The sequence below is a fragment of the Xenopus laevis genome, chromosome 9_10L, assembly GCF_017654675.1.
Source record: "Xenopus laevis strain J_2021 chromosome 9_10L, Xenopus_laevis_v10.1, whole genome shotgun sequence".
In the NCBI taxonomy this organism is placed as follows: Eukaryota; Metazoa; Chordata; class Amphibia; order Anura; family Pipidae; genus Xenopus; species Xenopus laevis.
The window spans coordinates 53,789,529-53,802,912 of NC_054387.1; the positions used below are offsets into that span (position 1 = coordinate 53,789,529).

At 42.8% G+C, this 13,384-nt stretch overlaps 1 protein-coding gene across 4 annotated transcripts in view; it reads right to left on the reverse strand.

Annotated features, from left to right (window-relative positions):
* LOC108701206 (centrosomal protein of 112 kDa-like) overlaps positions 1-13,384 on the reverse strand; it is a 125,716-nt gene that overhangs the window by 42,442 nt on the left and 69,890 nt on the right. For all 4 annotated transcript variants that reach the window (XM_018235520.2, XM_041576925.1, XM_018235517.2 and 1 more), the window contains 2 exons: positions 9,858-9,965; positions 6,139-6,321 (listed from right to left, as the gene is read on the reverse strand). In XM_018235520.2, the coding sequence (XP_018091009.1) occupies positions 6,139-6,321; positions 9,858-9,965 (291 nt within the window). The remainder of the gene's footprint in view (positions 1-6,138; positions 6,322-9,857; positions 9,966-13,384) is intronic.

Sequence of the window (13,384 nt, forward strand, 5' to 3'; positions counted from 1 at the left end):
ATTAGAACGAGCCCTGAATGAATGATGGTTATATTACTAATCTGATTACCTGCGCCATTCCAATATACACTGCTTCCCAAATATCCCAGTATGGCCATTTCTTGTCCCTTCCACCCTCCACCCAGTGCAAATCTTCCCCTACCCCTGCTCACTCCTACCCCTGCATCCTCTCCGCATGATTGCCCCTCAACCATGCTCCCGTTTTAAGCTGGAAATAGACGCAAAAAAATTTTGGTTTGTACTATTTTCATAGCATGGTGATCGGTTGTTTAGTCGATAAGAAGATTTCTGTATGTGTTGCCGATCTTAATGGGTGACTGTCACTAGTATTTGTCGGACATAACTTTGATAAGATTGCTGTCTCTCAATTAATGGCCAAAACATTGTCTGATTTGTTTTTTCTACTATTGTATTTAATCTGAATGGTTAGTTGCAGGTCAGAAGAATGTGCTGTATAATCGTTCATACGATATGAGGCTAGAATCTGAACTTCTATGGCCAGCTTTTGGCTGTTATCACCCCTCCACAGGGCCTCCATCAGGAATCATGGGGTCCCATATTCCAAAATTACTAGGGTTCAGATAATTAGCCCATTTGTCAGAGGGCTCTGCCAACAAGTCGAACGGGGCCCCAATGGAAAAAAAATGCCATGTGTATGCATAATCATGCCCATAGTTCATATCCCATTATGCCAATCCAAACCCTGCCCCTTTTGCCAAGAAATTCATACTTTTACACTTCTTGTGCCCCTTCTGCCACAGGGTTCCTGACTGCAGAACCCCCTCCAACCCCACCAGATGGCAGCCCTGCCCCTGCATCCGCTTCTTTCCAAATTTCTGTACTGTTGACCTTTATCATCCCCAACCCAAACCTCTCTTAAGCCTACACCCTAAGGACCATGTTTTCCATATATGCCTACATGGTAAATAAAAATGAACACAAAAAAATATCCCCAACCCATTGCTGGATACTTGCAGCTAAATCTATTGGTGGGGCTAAAGGGGTTGCAGGGTACCTTACTTTTCTGACGTCAGAGCATGGCTAATAATAGATGGTATGGTCAAGCTGGTCTATGGCACTGGGATGGTAGAAAGATTCAAGGAAAGTGGGGGTCACTCCCTATTTATTGGGCCGGTACAAGTAATAACTGCAAAAATAATTAAGTAATTATGCACCAATGTTCCCTCAGGCCCGTCACATTAATGTTGGGAGAAAAGTGGTCAGGCTTTGATAAGCAAAGGATAAAGCTGTTGGCGTTTCAGGCTGATAAACATTATTGGGATGATTACATGTTTCGGAGACTAAAAAGCGCAGATGACATTGGGAAATCATTGAATAGTCTGAACAATGATTAGTTCAGCAACAAGAACAAAGATTTCCCAAAGTTTTTAAAGTTTGCAAATTAATTTTTAAGCAAGTGCCAGTTGTAATTAAGCAACCTTCTCTGTACTGGGAGGCCTAATTTAGCTCAGCTTGAAACAAATCCCCATCTTTAGCCCGGCTCCACATTCCTGTTTGATTTGGCTCAGGCAAGGCAAATTAAAGGCTTACGATGCGGAGGGGTTACACTTTCTTCTTTATCACTTTAGCAGCCCTTCTCTGTTAATAGGTACAGAAAGACATAATTACAGCACCAGTGAGAATGAGAGGGAAAGATCATTAGAGTGCGGGGGAGAAAATGATCTGCCTGTCTGGCTGCTTGCACATCTACTTATAATTAATATATATACTGTCTCCTACCCCTATATACTTTGTATCATAAGGATAGTTTGTTGGGTTCCTCTTGCCTCAAGAAGAAACTTCAGGTAATTTTGAAAGACTGAAGCGACAATTGGGTTTTACCACCAGCAATTCACATTATCGCCAGTGGGAAGGCTTTTACAGGAGAGTAGTCCCACGCAGAAGCAGGGATTTATCTCTGGCAATCAACCTCTGGTGAGCCATTTCCCTTAGGGTAAGGGCACAACTGGTGATTTGGAGAGATTTAGTTGCCTATTGCGTCTTCTTTGGGCCGACTAATATCCCTGAACGGCTTCCCCTGTCTTCCGCCGGCATTATAGCCGGCGGAAGACAGGGGGAAGCCGTTCGGGGAGATTAGTTGCCCCAAAGAAGAGGCGATACTCGCCAGGCAACTAAATCTCCCGAATCGCCAGGTGTGCACTTACCCGTAACCATTCCACTCTACCTGCTCTACCCAACTTTCTCTCCTGTTATCTCTTAGCTGCTCTGCCCAACTGTCTCCCTTGTTATCCCTTAGCCATTCTTCCCTACCTGTACTACCCAAAACATTATGTCCCCCATTATCATTTAAACTTTTTTGGGTAGAGCAGGCAGAGTAGACTGGCTAAGGGATAACAGGGGAGACAGTTAGATAGACTAGGTAGTATGCCCAAGGGATAACTGGGGAGACAGTTGGGTATAGCACGATAGCAGATATAGTAGAATGGCGGCAAAATTGGGTAAGTTCCACTAGCGTGGCAAGGATCTTGCCATGTATGACCATCTTAGGGATGTCTCTTCCCCTTTCTGCCTTTCAGTCAGTTTGCTCCTTCCCTGCCCTTTCTCATCTCCACTATAATTACAACTGTTCCTCTTTCTTACTAACCTTGGTCTGCCTTGGCCTTGCTCCCTGTTTCACTCCATCTACTATCCTAGACAGTATCTTCTACCTGGTAACATTTGATTTGTCTCCTCTGTCTGCCCATGTTCAGCCTGCATACTCATACTTCTGACTCCCATATTTAGTCTCCTATCTGACAATGTTTAAACCAGCCCCAAATGCCTAGGTTTGTTTAGCAGTTTTGACCATACTACCCAACAATCTGTGCATGTATGGCAAGTAGGAGGGCTTTTAGACATAGAATTCTGCAATCCTGTTGAATCAATTATTATTGGTCTAGACTGAAAATAAATAAACATTTCCTGTTGTTTTGATCATTCACGCAACATGCCTCCTCCTACCTGTACTCCCTTAGTTTCCACCACCTGCCCAGTGCATCTCTCAGCTCAAACCTTGTCCTCTCATGTGAATCTCCCGTTGACCGTTTACTATTCAGCCTCCATGGCCTTGCCCATCTCTGGTGATTTCCCCTTGGTGGTGTTTAGTGGTAGTGAAGACATCAATTTTAAGGAGACGTAATTATTAAAATGCCTTAAAACAAAGTGGAGCTGAACATTTCACGGTTTGGCTACCAGCATGTGTGAATAAGAAGGTGTTAGAATAGTTGAAGAGATAAGTAGTCCTATAAAGCTTAGTTCAGCGATTTTCAAAATTTCTGCCTGCCATGCTCAGTATGTCTCCACTCCCATCCAACTTTTTGCTAGTCTCGCCCATATTATCACACAGGGCCTCCCAATCCCTACTTCTAACTCCTTTAAAGCATTAACTTATTTCTTGTTCAATGCAAAATGTATTTTACTCGTCTCTTCTAGATCTTTGATTTCATCATCTGCTATTTTTGTGAGCAATACTCTATATCTATCATGCATCTATCTATTTTATTTAATAACAAGGTTTTAATTAGTGGGCAATTCCATAAATAGTGGATCAAAGTCTGCTTTTGCAGTTGTACATTTTGGGAATGCAACCATGGGTGCATAGGGTGCATTAAGTGTCTGAAAATGTGTTGGCTGCCACAGTGCTCTGTAGTCTGTAGACAATAACTGTTCAACCCGACTTCCTGTTAACCCCAATGGGCAAAGATTAGAGAAGTTGTTCCATCTTGGTAAGTGGGATTGTTTGAAGCTTTGTTAACTTTTGGATTGTCTCTACGTCTCCCCTGCTTTCCTCCAACTCTAAGCAAACTGATTCACAAGTATTGGTCTGTTTCATTAATTTCTAGCAGCTCCTCTCCAAGCCCATTATCATTATATTTAACAATTCTGTGTGTCCTGTCAGCCTATGGCAGTGATCGTCAACCAATGGTTCGTAAGCAACCTGTTGCTCACCAACCTGTTGGATGTTGCTCCGATGAGCATCAAAGCAGGTGCATCTTTTTGAATCCCTAGTTTGCAGTCAAGCTTTCAGATCCTCCTGTAGACTGACAGTCCACATAGGGGCTACCGTTAGTCAATCACAGCCCAAAAGCACCCCCTTGAACTTTTTGCATGCTTGTGTTGCTCTCCAACATTTTTTATATTGGAATGTGGCTCACGGTTAAAAAAAAATTGAACTCATGAATCTCCACATAGTAATTTATTACCAAGCCTGTATTGCTGGACCCATCTCAGTTTAATTTCCCATGATAGAGTTTCAAGAACACATTAATAACAAATCATTGATATTTAAGAAAAAATTGAGCGTTTTATTAAACACTTAGCTCTGACTCTCAGCCTTATAATCTTTTACCCACTGTCATGTTGTTACTCCCAACCCATTCTCACAGGCTGTCCTGTCTATTTATTCCTACACTCAAGCTCTTTCCCTTTTCTAATGGCCTCTTCAAGCACATCAACTTTATACACCAAAACTCTGTTCGACTGTTTTGACCGTCTACTCACAGGTTATAGTCTTCTCCACCTGACATTAAAGGGGTGTTTCATCTTTAAGTTAATGTTTGGTATGTTATAGTATGGCCAATTCTAAGCAACTTTTCAATTGATCTTCAATTTATTTTTTCAAAATGGGGGTCACAGACCCCAAATATAACAAATACTCTGTAAGGCAACAGATTTATAGTTATTGTTACTTATTACTGGTCTTTCTATTCAGACCCTCCCCTATTCATATTCCAGTCTCTTATTCAAATCAATGCAGGGTTGCTAGCGTAATTTGGACCCTAGCAAAGAGATTCCTGAAACTGCAAACTTCAGAGCAGGTGAAAAAAAGCAAAATAACGTAAAAAACCCCACAAGTAATAAAAATGCTTAGACTATCTCTCTCTACTAAAATCATACTAAAAGGTAAACTGCCCCTTTCAGGCATCTATCCTCTTCCTGGCCACTCTCACTCAGTATATTCTCTACATGAGAAGAACAAATAGATCATCGGGTGGATTGGTGCCATATTGCTGGCTCCAAAAGGACTGCCCAACGACTTTTCTTTTCTAATTTCTCACTGTAAATGGTGGCAGCACAGAAAAATATGTGTGGCTGTGGTACAATTTGCCTCTACACCAGACAATGATACATACAGATAGAAAGAGGTAACACTAAAGGCAAATCATTTCTCACCCCAACTAACGTTGGTTTATTTACCCAAATGGAGCAACCCTGTTAACAAGTAACCAATGTGGTAGGTTACATGCAAAAGGGAAGTAGCGCACCCTACTTAGCACAAAAGCAGCGACACAAATAAACCAACTGGATTCTATCTGTAGCCTTTTATCAAATAGATGGTAAAACCCTTTCATTGATGTACAAATGATGTATTCTACATGCAAAGTAAAGGGGAGTAGAAATCTATGAGTTTGATTCCAGCTATAAGCTTTGATAGGTTATTTTCCATGCTGATAGTGCCTACTTTATTTGTAGGAAATCAAAAAGAACCACAGCTGGGGATCACCCTATCATGTGGACCCCCACGGCGACAGTGCAGATGGATGTTGGGAGGGGTGTGTGGCTAGGGGATACAAACATATCAGCCCAGTTATACACGGGAGCATGTCAATGTGCCTATCATGATCCAGACAAAAGGGAGGAGAATGCAGCATGCCGGTTACCTGCAGAGCCATGGGGGGGGGGTGTATGGAAGAACAAAACATAGGCAGCTTTCACACCAATTTCAAGGTTAGGACGCACAGACGGATGGTTCATAGGAGAGACAGTGGGCACCACATTGCATCCCCACCCCCATGGACAGAAAAATCCATCCATACAACAAGCGAAGCTGACTATCAAGGCACAGTGAGGCTTGTAATCTGGCTACCTGTGGTTTTGTCCTACTTAAAATTTCAGGCACAAGAAAGAAGGGAGGGGAGAGACCAGTGCGTGCTAGCTCCTGGCTCTAAAACTAGGGTAGGCAAAAGAAAGCGGCAGAAGCCAGCGCCCAATCTATGTGCCATTTTCTATAATCTAACTGCAACGGGTTGCGAAGTGCGTGCTTGGAACTGGACACAGTCATACAGCACTCTACTGCAGAACAGGCCAACAGCGCTATTCCTGGGCCGGCTACAAACACAAAAAAACATTGGTGGTTACCTGCGCATCTCGCTGCCTCCATGCCTGTGTCTTCAGCTCGTGATCCGATATGGTGTTTCGAAGCTGCTTCTCCAGCCTATCGATTTCCTTTTCGTGGTCCTTGATGATGCTCTCCTTTTCGTTGTTGTGCTGCTGGAAAAGGTGTGTCCTCTCCTGTTCGTGCCCCAGCCTAAGCTCCACAATCTGATTGGACAATGGAGAGTACAGTTTAAAAATGGCACATCCTTGTCTCTATGACAACTCATTACATGGGCTTATTCTTGCACCCCCATGGCACCCCTCCAAAATTGCATTTTGTGCATGACATACCAACCCTGCCATACGCTATGCTGACAGAATCCTACACAACCTCCATATATTAACTGCATAGGAATAATTTTGCATGCGCCAGGAATGTTAAAAGTTAGTCATGGCGCTGTGCCCGCTTTCAGCCCTCGTCCAAAAGCATTCCGTCCTACAAACAGAGATAACAACTGAAACTGGTTATTATTATCAGTTACTCTTTAACATTGATGCCTGGAATAGACAAAGCTTGGGAAAAACATGTCTTATTTGGTCTATATTTTCTTGCCGGATAAAGAGCCTTTTAACTGACGGCCGATTTGATAAAGTACAGTTGTCGTTTTTTTTCCTGAGAGATAATTAAACAAACAAAGAGCTATTATCTCGTTGTCAGCTACTGTATAGCAACATAAAGCCATGTATGTGTTGCAGAGGGGACACCTGCTGTTATAAGAGCTCACCCCATGGTTCCTTGAAAAGCTCTTTTTTTCCCCAGGATGCTTTCCCAGTCTGGCTCATGCAGGAGACGGTGACCTGGGCCAGTCTGAGCCTCTCTCCACAAGAGCTGAATGGCAGTGGGACACTAAGGCCCTGCTTGTTCCTGCTTTGATACTAATCCTCGTAGACGGGGCACAATGGCACCCTACCTGCCTGCAGAGCCCTACCAGCCAGGCTGCCTTTCAAGCAGGTGATGAATAGAGACTGCAGGAAGCCAGATTCTCCAGCAAAGCCGAGGCCACACAGCTGCTAGCAACAGTCAATTGGATTTTTCTTCCGTTTTGGTGGATTTTGGAAAGAGTAAGGAGGGGGTATGAGAAAAGACAGGCTCTTTATGGAGACCATATCTTTCGATTTGTAGCGTGAGAATCTTTGGCAGCCCCCTGTCTTTGCAAGGGTGGAGAATGGTCCTTATATTCAAGCTGCAGCCGTTGGGAGTGGAGATAGCCTCTTTCTTGCTCGCGGTATGTATGATGGCAAAACACAAGCCTAAAAGTCCATGTGCATGATACGCTTGTGACAAAGCACAGTAAAAAAACCTTGATTAAAAATGTACAGAGAAGAATGGCCAGAGTGCAGTGGAAAGGTATTGGGGTCATACTCCTCATCCGTCTTCCTTCGCGTTTCACTGATATAAACTGTATATATCATTACTCAGGAGAGCTGATCATTATTATTAGGCTGAGGGTAGCATAGAAGGGAATGGCTCTAACCAATGTAATGAGACTAATGGTGGGGAGAATAATCTTACTGGTCTCTGGCTGTTGTGTGTTCCGGCTCACAGTACTCTCACTCTAAAACAGGTTATGACATATGGGAGCTATAGCCCATAAGAGCTATACATCATGCAAGCTTGCTCACAGCCTGCCATCATCGCCAGCAAGCCCCTAGCTTTTCCACCATATAGGGGTTCCCTTGACATTCTAATCTGTATTTGTAGAAATTATGGACCAACCAATAACACTTCCGTTGGATTGTTCTTACACCCATCCTCCGGTCATGCCCAGTGATGATACAGAACACTGTGTACTTGCTCACATGAAAGAAATTCATATTTGTTTATGACAAAATGAAATGAGAGCATCAGAAGAATGTTACTTTGCTTCCCAGATTTGGGTCTGTGCGCCATTTCTATGGTCAGTGTTTTATTGGTCTGCAAAGACGCAAAAGGTATCAGGTAGGATAAGGGATATGGAAATCAGAGGAAGATGAAATATTAAAGCAGGCGCAGAGTCTGGGGACACATCGACAGCTTTGGACATGCTTCGGATCTCCGGTCACATCCTCCAAGGATTTATATATATAGCACAGCTCAAAAATACAAGCAAACCTTGGCGACCAAGATTAGGAAATCCGATTAGATCAAAACCGTATGTGACTTATTAATATGGGGCATGAAAAGAATAGTTTGGTCTCCAATGAACGAAACATGAATGCTAATGTATGCCCAATTTGTCCAGTCACGTTGGACTTTCCTGCTTCTTTCCTGTATAGGAAGATGCAGTATGTTCCACACAAAGGCCACTTAGGATTTCTCAGTGAGAGAAGTGGTAGACAAGGATATCCGGCAAGATTCTCATTTCCTTGACAAACTTAATAATGTTCATTTGTATGAATTGCCAACCAAGACTAGAAATATGCACTTTGTACCCATTCATTACAGTCTCTCCATGAGCTCTACTTTGGCAAGGACTACTGACATCCCATGACCTAGTATGTGCAACTGGGGGACCTTCAAATACCAAAGAAGAAAGAATCTGGCCCACTTTTTATAGCTTGGCCCACCAGGCAAGGTACATTTTAGCTGTGATGAACAAGAGATGTCATCAAGGATGAGTCTACTTCTCTCTCACCAAATGAGAAGAGGAATACGCTATTGGGTCCTTCCTATTGGCAGCAATACATTCCCCTTATTATCTGCAGTGTAGCCCATCATGGCACTAGCATAATGCAAAGCACCCACACGTCTCTGTACAGCGCCTCCATATGCCTGGACTAGGCCATGACATTGATTGATGGCTATGGGACATACAGCCGCCTGGGCCCCAAAGGGTAAAGCTGATGTCAGTACTCCATTATTTACAATAGTTTTTAATTTGAGTCAAAGTTTTCTTGTTGGCCACCAAAAACAGAATTTGGGTGGAATGAGAACAATTTCAAAGAAAACAAGGTGCTTGCTGTGAGATGTGTGTGGTCTGCAAACAGCAGGCCGAGCAGAGAAACGTTTGTCTAACAACCAGCTTGAGAAAGGGAAAGAGACTGACGTTAGCAGCTCAGCTCTAGTCTCTAGCAGCAAATTAGCAAAATAAAGACTTCTACAATTGTTTATACATGTCAATTAAGTCATATTCTATGGTCAGACTACTGTATAAAGGAAGCTTATCTTCAGAGTTTACCTACAATGCAGAGTCAACCTTCTGTCTACATTCTGGGAAATTTGGGGGGACAGGTTAGGAGTGCAGGGCAATATTTTAGAATCATAGACAAGGTCAAAAATAGCTAAACAGATGCACCCTGTTTCTATGGCAAGAGTAAAATAACAATGGTGTCCTGAAAACAGCACAATTTGCAAGTCCAATCCTACAGATACACTATACAAGATATCGGACTTGTTAGGAGTGCAGGGCAATATTTTAGAATCAAAGACAAAGTCAAAAATAGCTAAACAGATGCACCCTGTTTCTATAGCAAGAGTAAAATAATAATGGTGTCTTGAATAAAGCACAAGCTGCAAGTCCAATCCTACAGCTACACTATACAAGAGATGGGAAATGATGCTATTCAGCACAAATGGTAAAAGGAGTTGGGCAGCATACAGATATGGTTCAGTACTGGGGGAATAACTGCAGATGACACCATAAGGGCAAAACCAGAATTCCTTGGCAAGGTTATTTGCAACTTGCTCATAAGAATTCATTGCAGCCAAAACGCAGCCTTACCTTCTGCTCATATTGATGTTTCAGATCCTCCAACTGACGACCACATTCTTTGCTTTGCTTTTCTCTGAGAAATTTTGAGCGACTGAGATCAGCCTCTACCTTCTCCATCTGTAAAGAAAAGGACAGGTCTATATTGTTTGAAATAACTAGTTTTGAGCCAGGCCACGTGTCGTCCATTTCTACTGGTACGAACAAGAGCTCCATCTGACGCTGGGCGAGTGCCCTTACTATACTTGCCCAGTCACATTTGATTCCAGCCTCCATAATTAAGAAAGAATAAGAATCAAAAGTGTGTTAGGGGGTTAATAAGGGACAATAAGGGTACAATGCAATATTTGGACTTGACATGAACAAAACTCTTGGAGATGCTGCTTCAAAGAATTTCCACATTATTGAACAGAACCAAATTACATATTATTGAGCAGACTACAGTTAGGTCCATAAATATTTGGGCAGAGACTTTTTTTTCTAATTTTGGTTCTGTACATTACCACAATGAATCTGAAATGAAACAACTCAGGTGCAGTTGAACTGCATTGACTTTCAGTGTTAATTCAGTGGGTTGAACATAAAAATGTGAGGAACTAAAGCCTTTTGTTAACACAATCACTTCATTTCAGGGGCTCAAAAGTAATTGGACAATTGACTCAGACTATTTCATGGGCAGGTATGGGCAATTCCTTCGTTATGTTATTATCAATGAAGCAGATAAAAGCCCTGGAGTTGATTTGAGGGGGGTGCTTGTATGTGGAAGATTTTGCTGTGAACAGACAACATGCGGTCAAAGGAGCTCTCCATGCAGGTGAAACAAGCCATCCTTCAGCTGCAAAAACTGAAAAAACTCATCCGCGAAATTGCTACAATATTAGGAGTGGCAAAATCGACAGTTTGGTACATCTTAAGAAACTTAGTAGAAAAAACAGCATCCACAATGTAACCAAAATGTATGAGCTAGGCTGTTCTGCAAGGTTGTATATAAAGTAACAATATTAAATAGAAACATTAGGGTTGGAGACTTGCACCCAGCTGGCCAAGTACATCAGGCCCCGCCCCTCTGCAACCCAGTTCAGAACCCCTGCTCCAGTCTAGTGCACAAACCAGGATATTCTAAAATTTAACTTTTAATAATTCCATTATAAAAATGTATAAACTCATAAAGCATGAACCTCGTGACACCCCACAACCACACTGACAAATTCACTGCGTGTAAGCACACAGTGCTGGACCGTGTCCATAAAAAACAATTAATTAAAACAACGCAAAGGTGGACAGATGGCAGGACCCTCGTAAGATCCTAGATTTTGGCTTAAATGGCACCTTGCTTGATAATCAAGTCAGTAGCAGATCGCAATGGACTGCCCCCCTCCCTTCCAGTCCCACACAGAACGCATGCCTGTCTACGTTGGGAGTAATAGGAGCTTCTCTCACCATCCTCCACCTATGCCGCCTTGCCCTACGCGTTTCGCCGCGTGAACGGCTTCCTCAGGGGCATAAGTGAGTTGCGGTCATGGAGTGACCGTTTAAATACCGTCTCGCCGGTATCTCCAAGAAGCACTTCCGCCATATTGCGTCATTTCCGGAAGCGTCTGGGTTGGTGCGGTTCAGATCCCAATGCGCATGCGTGTACAGCGCACGTCTGTGCTACGGTTCACTGTATTGCAGATTCTACTGCGCATGCGTGCTTAGTGCCAATCCACTCCGTGAATACATACACTGTATTGCAGATTCTACTGCGCATGCGTGCTTAGTGCCAATCCACTCCGTGAATACATAACTACTGTAAGAGTACCTGTGTAGTCTACTTGATAACTACATCAACTGTAAGAGTACCTGTGTAGTCTACTTGATGCAATGTATATGTGGAAAAGTATATGTAGGCAAAACTCTACGTGAATTTCGCAGGAGAGTCTTGGAGCATGTGGGGGACGTCAAACATAAGCGCAATACCTCAGTAGCAGTACATATAAATGAATGTCACAATGGTAACACCAAAGTGATGCAGTTCTTTGCAGTAGAACAATTAAAACAGACTTCAAGAATAGGAGATGTCAATAAAAAATTATTGCAGGCAGAAGCCAGATGGATTTATGCCATGAATAGCAAATCCCCCAATGGCCTTAATGAAGGATTTACTTTTTCACCATTTTTATGATTCCTTGGAGCAGTTCACTGTAGGGCTCCCATATATATATATACTTATCTTATTTCCCCATTTATATACTTATATTGTTTCTTTCTTCTTTTCTGTTTCCTTTTTTTGTTTATTTGACTCTTTCATTATTATTTATTGTGCTGAGTACATAATTGATAGGGCTAAATATGGGTCAATGTATACCTAAGAGTATAACTATACTCATATATCACGGGCTGTAATAGTCCCCCACTAATTATTAAAACCAATAGAAGTTCTATGTATTCACGGAGTGGATTGGCACTAAGCACGCATGCGCAGTAGAATCTGCAATACAGTAAACCGTAGCACAGACGTGCGCTGTACACGCATGCGCATTGGGATCTAAACCAAGCTGAACCGCACCAACCCAGACGCTTCCGGAAATGACGCAATACGACGGAAGTGCTTCTTGGAGATACTGGCGAGACGGTATTTAAACAGTCACTCCATGACCGCAACTCACTTATGCCCCTGAGGAAGCCGTTCACGCGGCGAAACGCGTAGGGCAAGGCGGCATAGGTGGAGGATGGTGAGAGAAGCTCCTATTACTCCCAAAGTAGACAGGCAGGCGTTCTGTGTGGGACTGGAAGGGAGGGGGGCAGTCCATTGCGATCTGCTACTGACTTGATTATCAAGCAAGGTGCCATTTAAGCCAAAATCTAGGATCTTACGAGGGTCCTGCCATCTGTCCAGCTTTGCGTTGTTTTAATTAATTGTTTTTTATGGACACGGTCCAGCACTGTGTGCTTACACGCAGTGAATTTGTCAGTGTGGTTGTGGGGTGTCACGAGGTTCATGCATTATGAGTTTATACATTTTTATAATGGAATTATTAAAAGTTAAATTTTAGAATATCCTGGTTTGTGCACTAGACTGGAGCAGGGGTTCTGAACTGGGTTGCAGAGGGGCTGGGCCTGATGTACTTGGCCAGCTGGGTGCACGGCTCCAACCCTAATGTTTCTATTTAATATTGTTACATCTTAAGAAAGAAAGAAAGAAAGAACTGGTGAACTCAGCAATGCAAAAAGACCTGGACGTCCACAGAAGACAACTGTGGTGAATGATCGCAGAATCATTTCCATGGTTAAGAGAAACCCCTTTACAACAGCCATCAAGTGAACAACTCTCCCCAGGAGGTAGGCATATTGATATCCAAGTCTACCATATAGAGAAGACTGCATGAAAGTTAATACAGAGGGTGCACTGCAAGGTGCAAGCCACTCATCAGCCTCAAGAATAGAAGGCTAGATTGGACATCTAAAAAAGCCAGCACAGTTATGAAAAAACATTCTTTGGACAGATTAACCCAAGATCAACCTCTATCAGAATGATGGCAAGAAAAAAGTATGGAGAC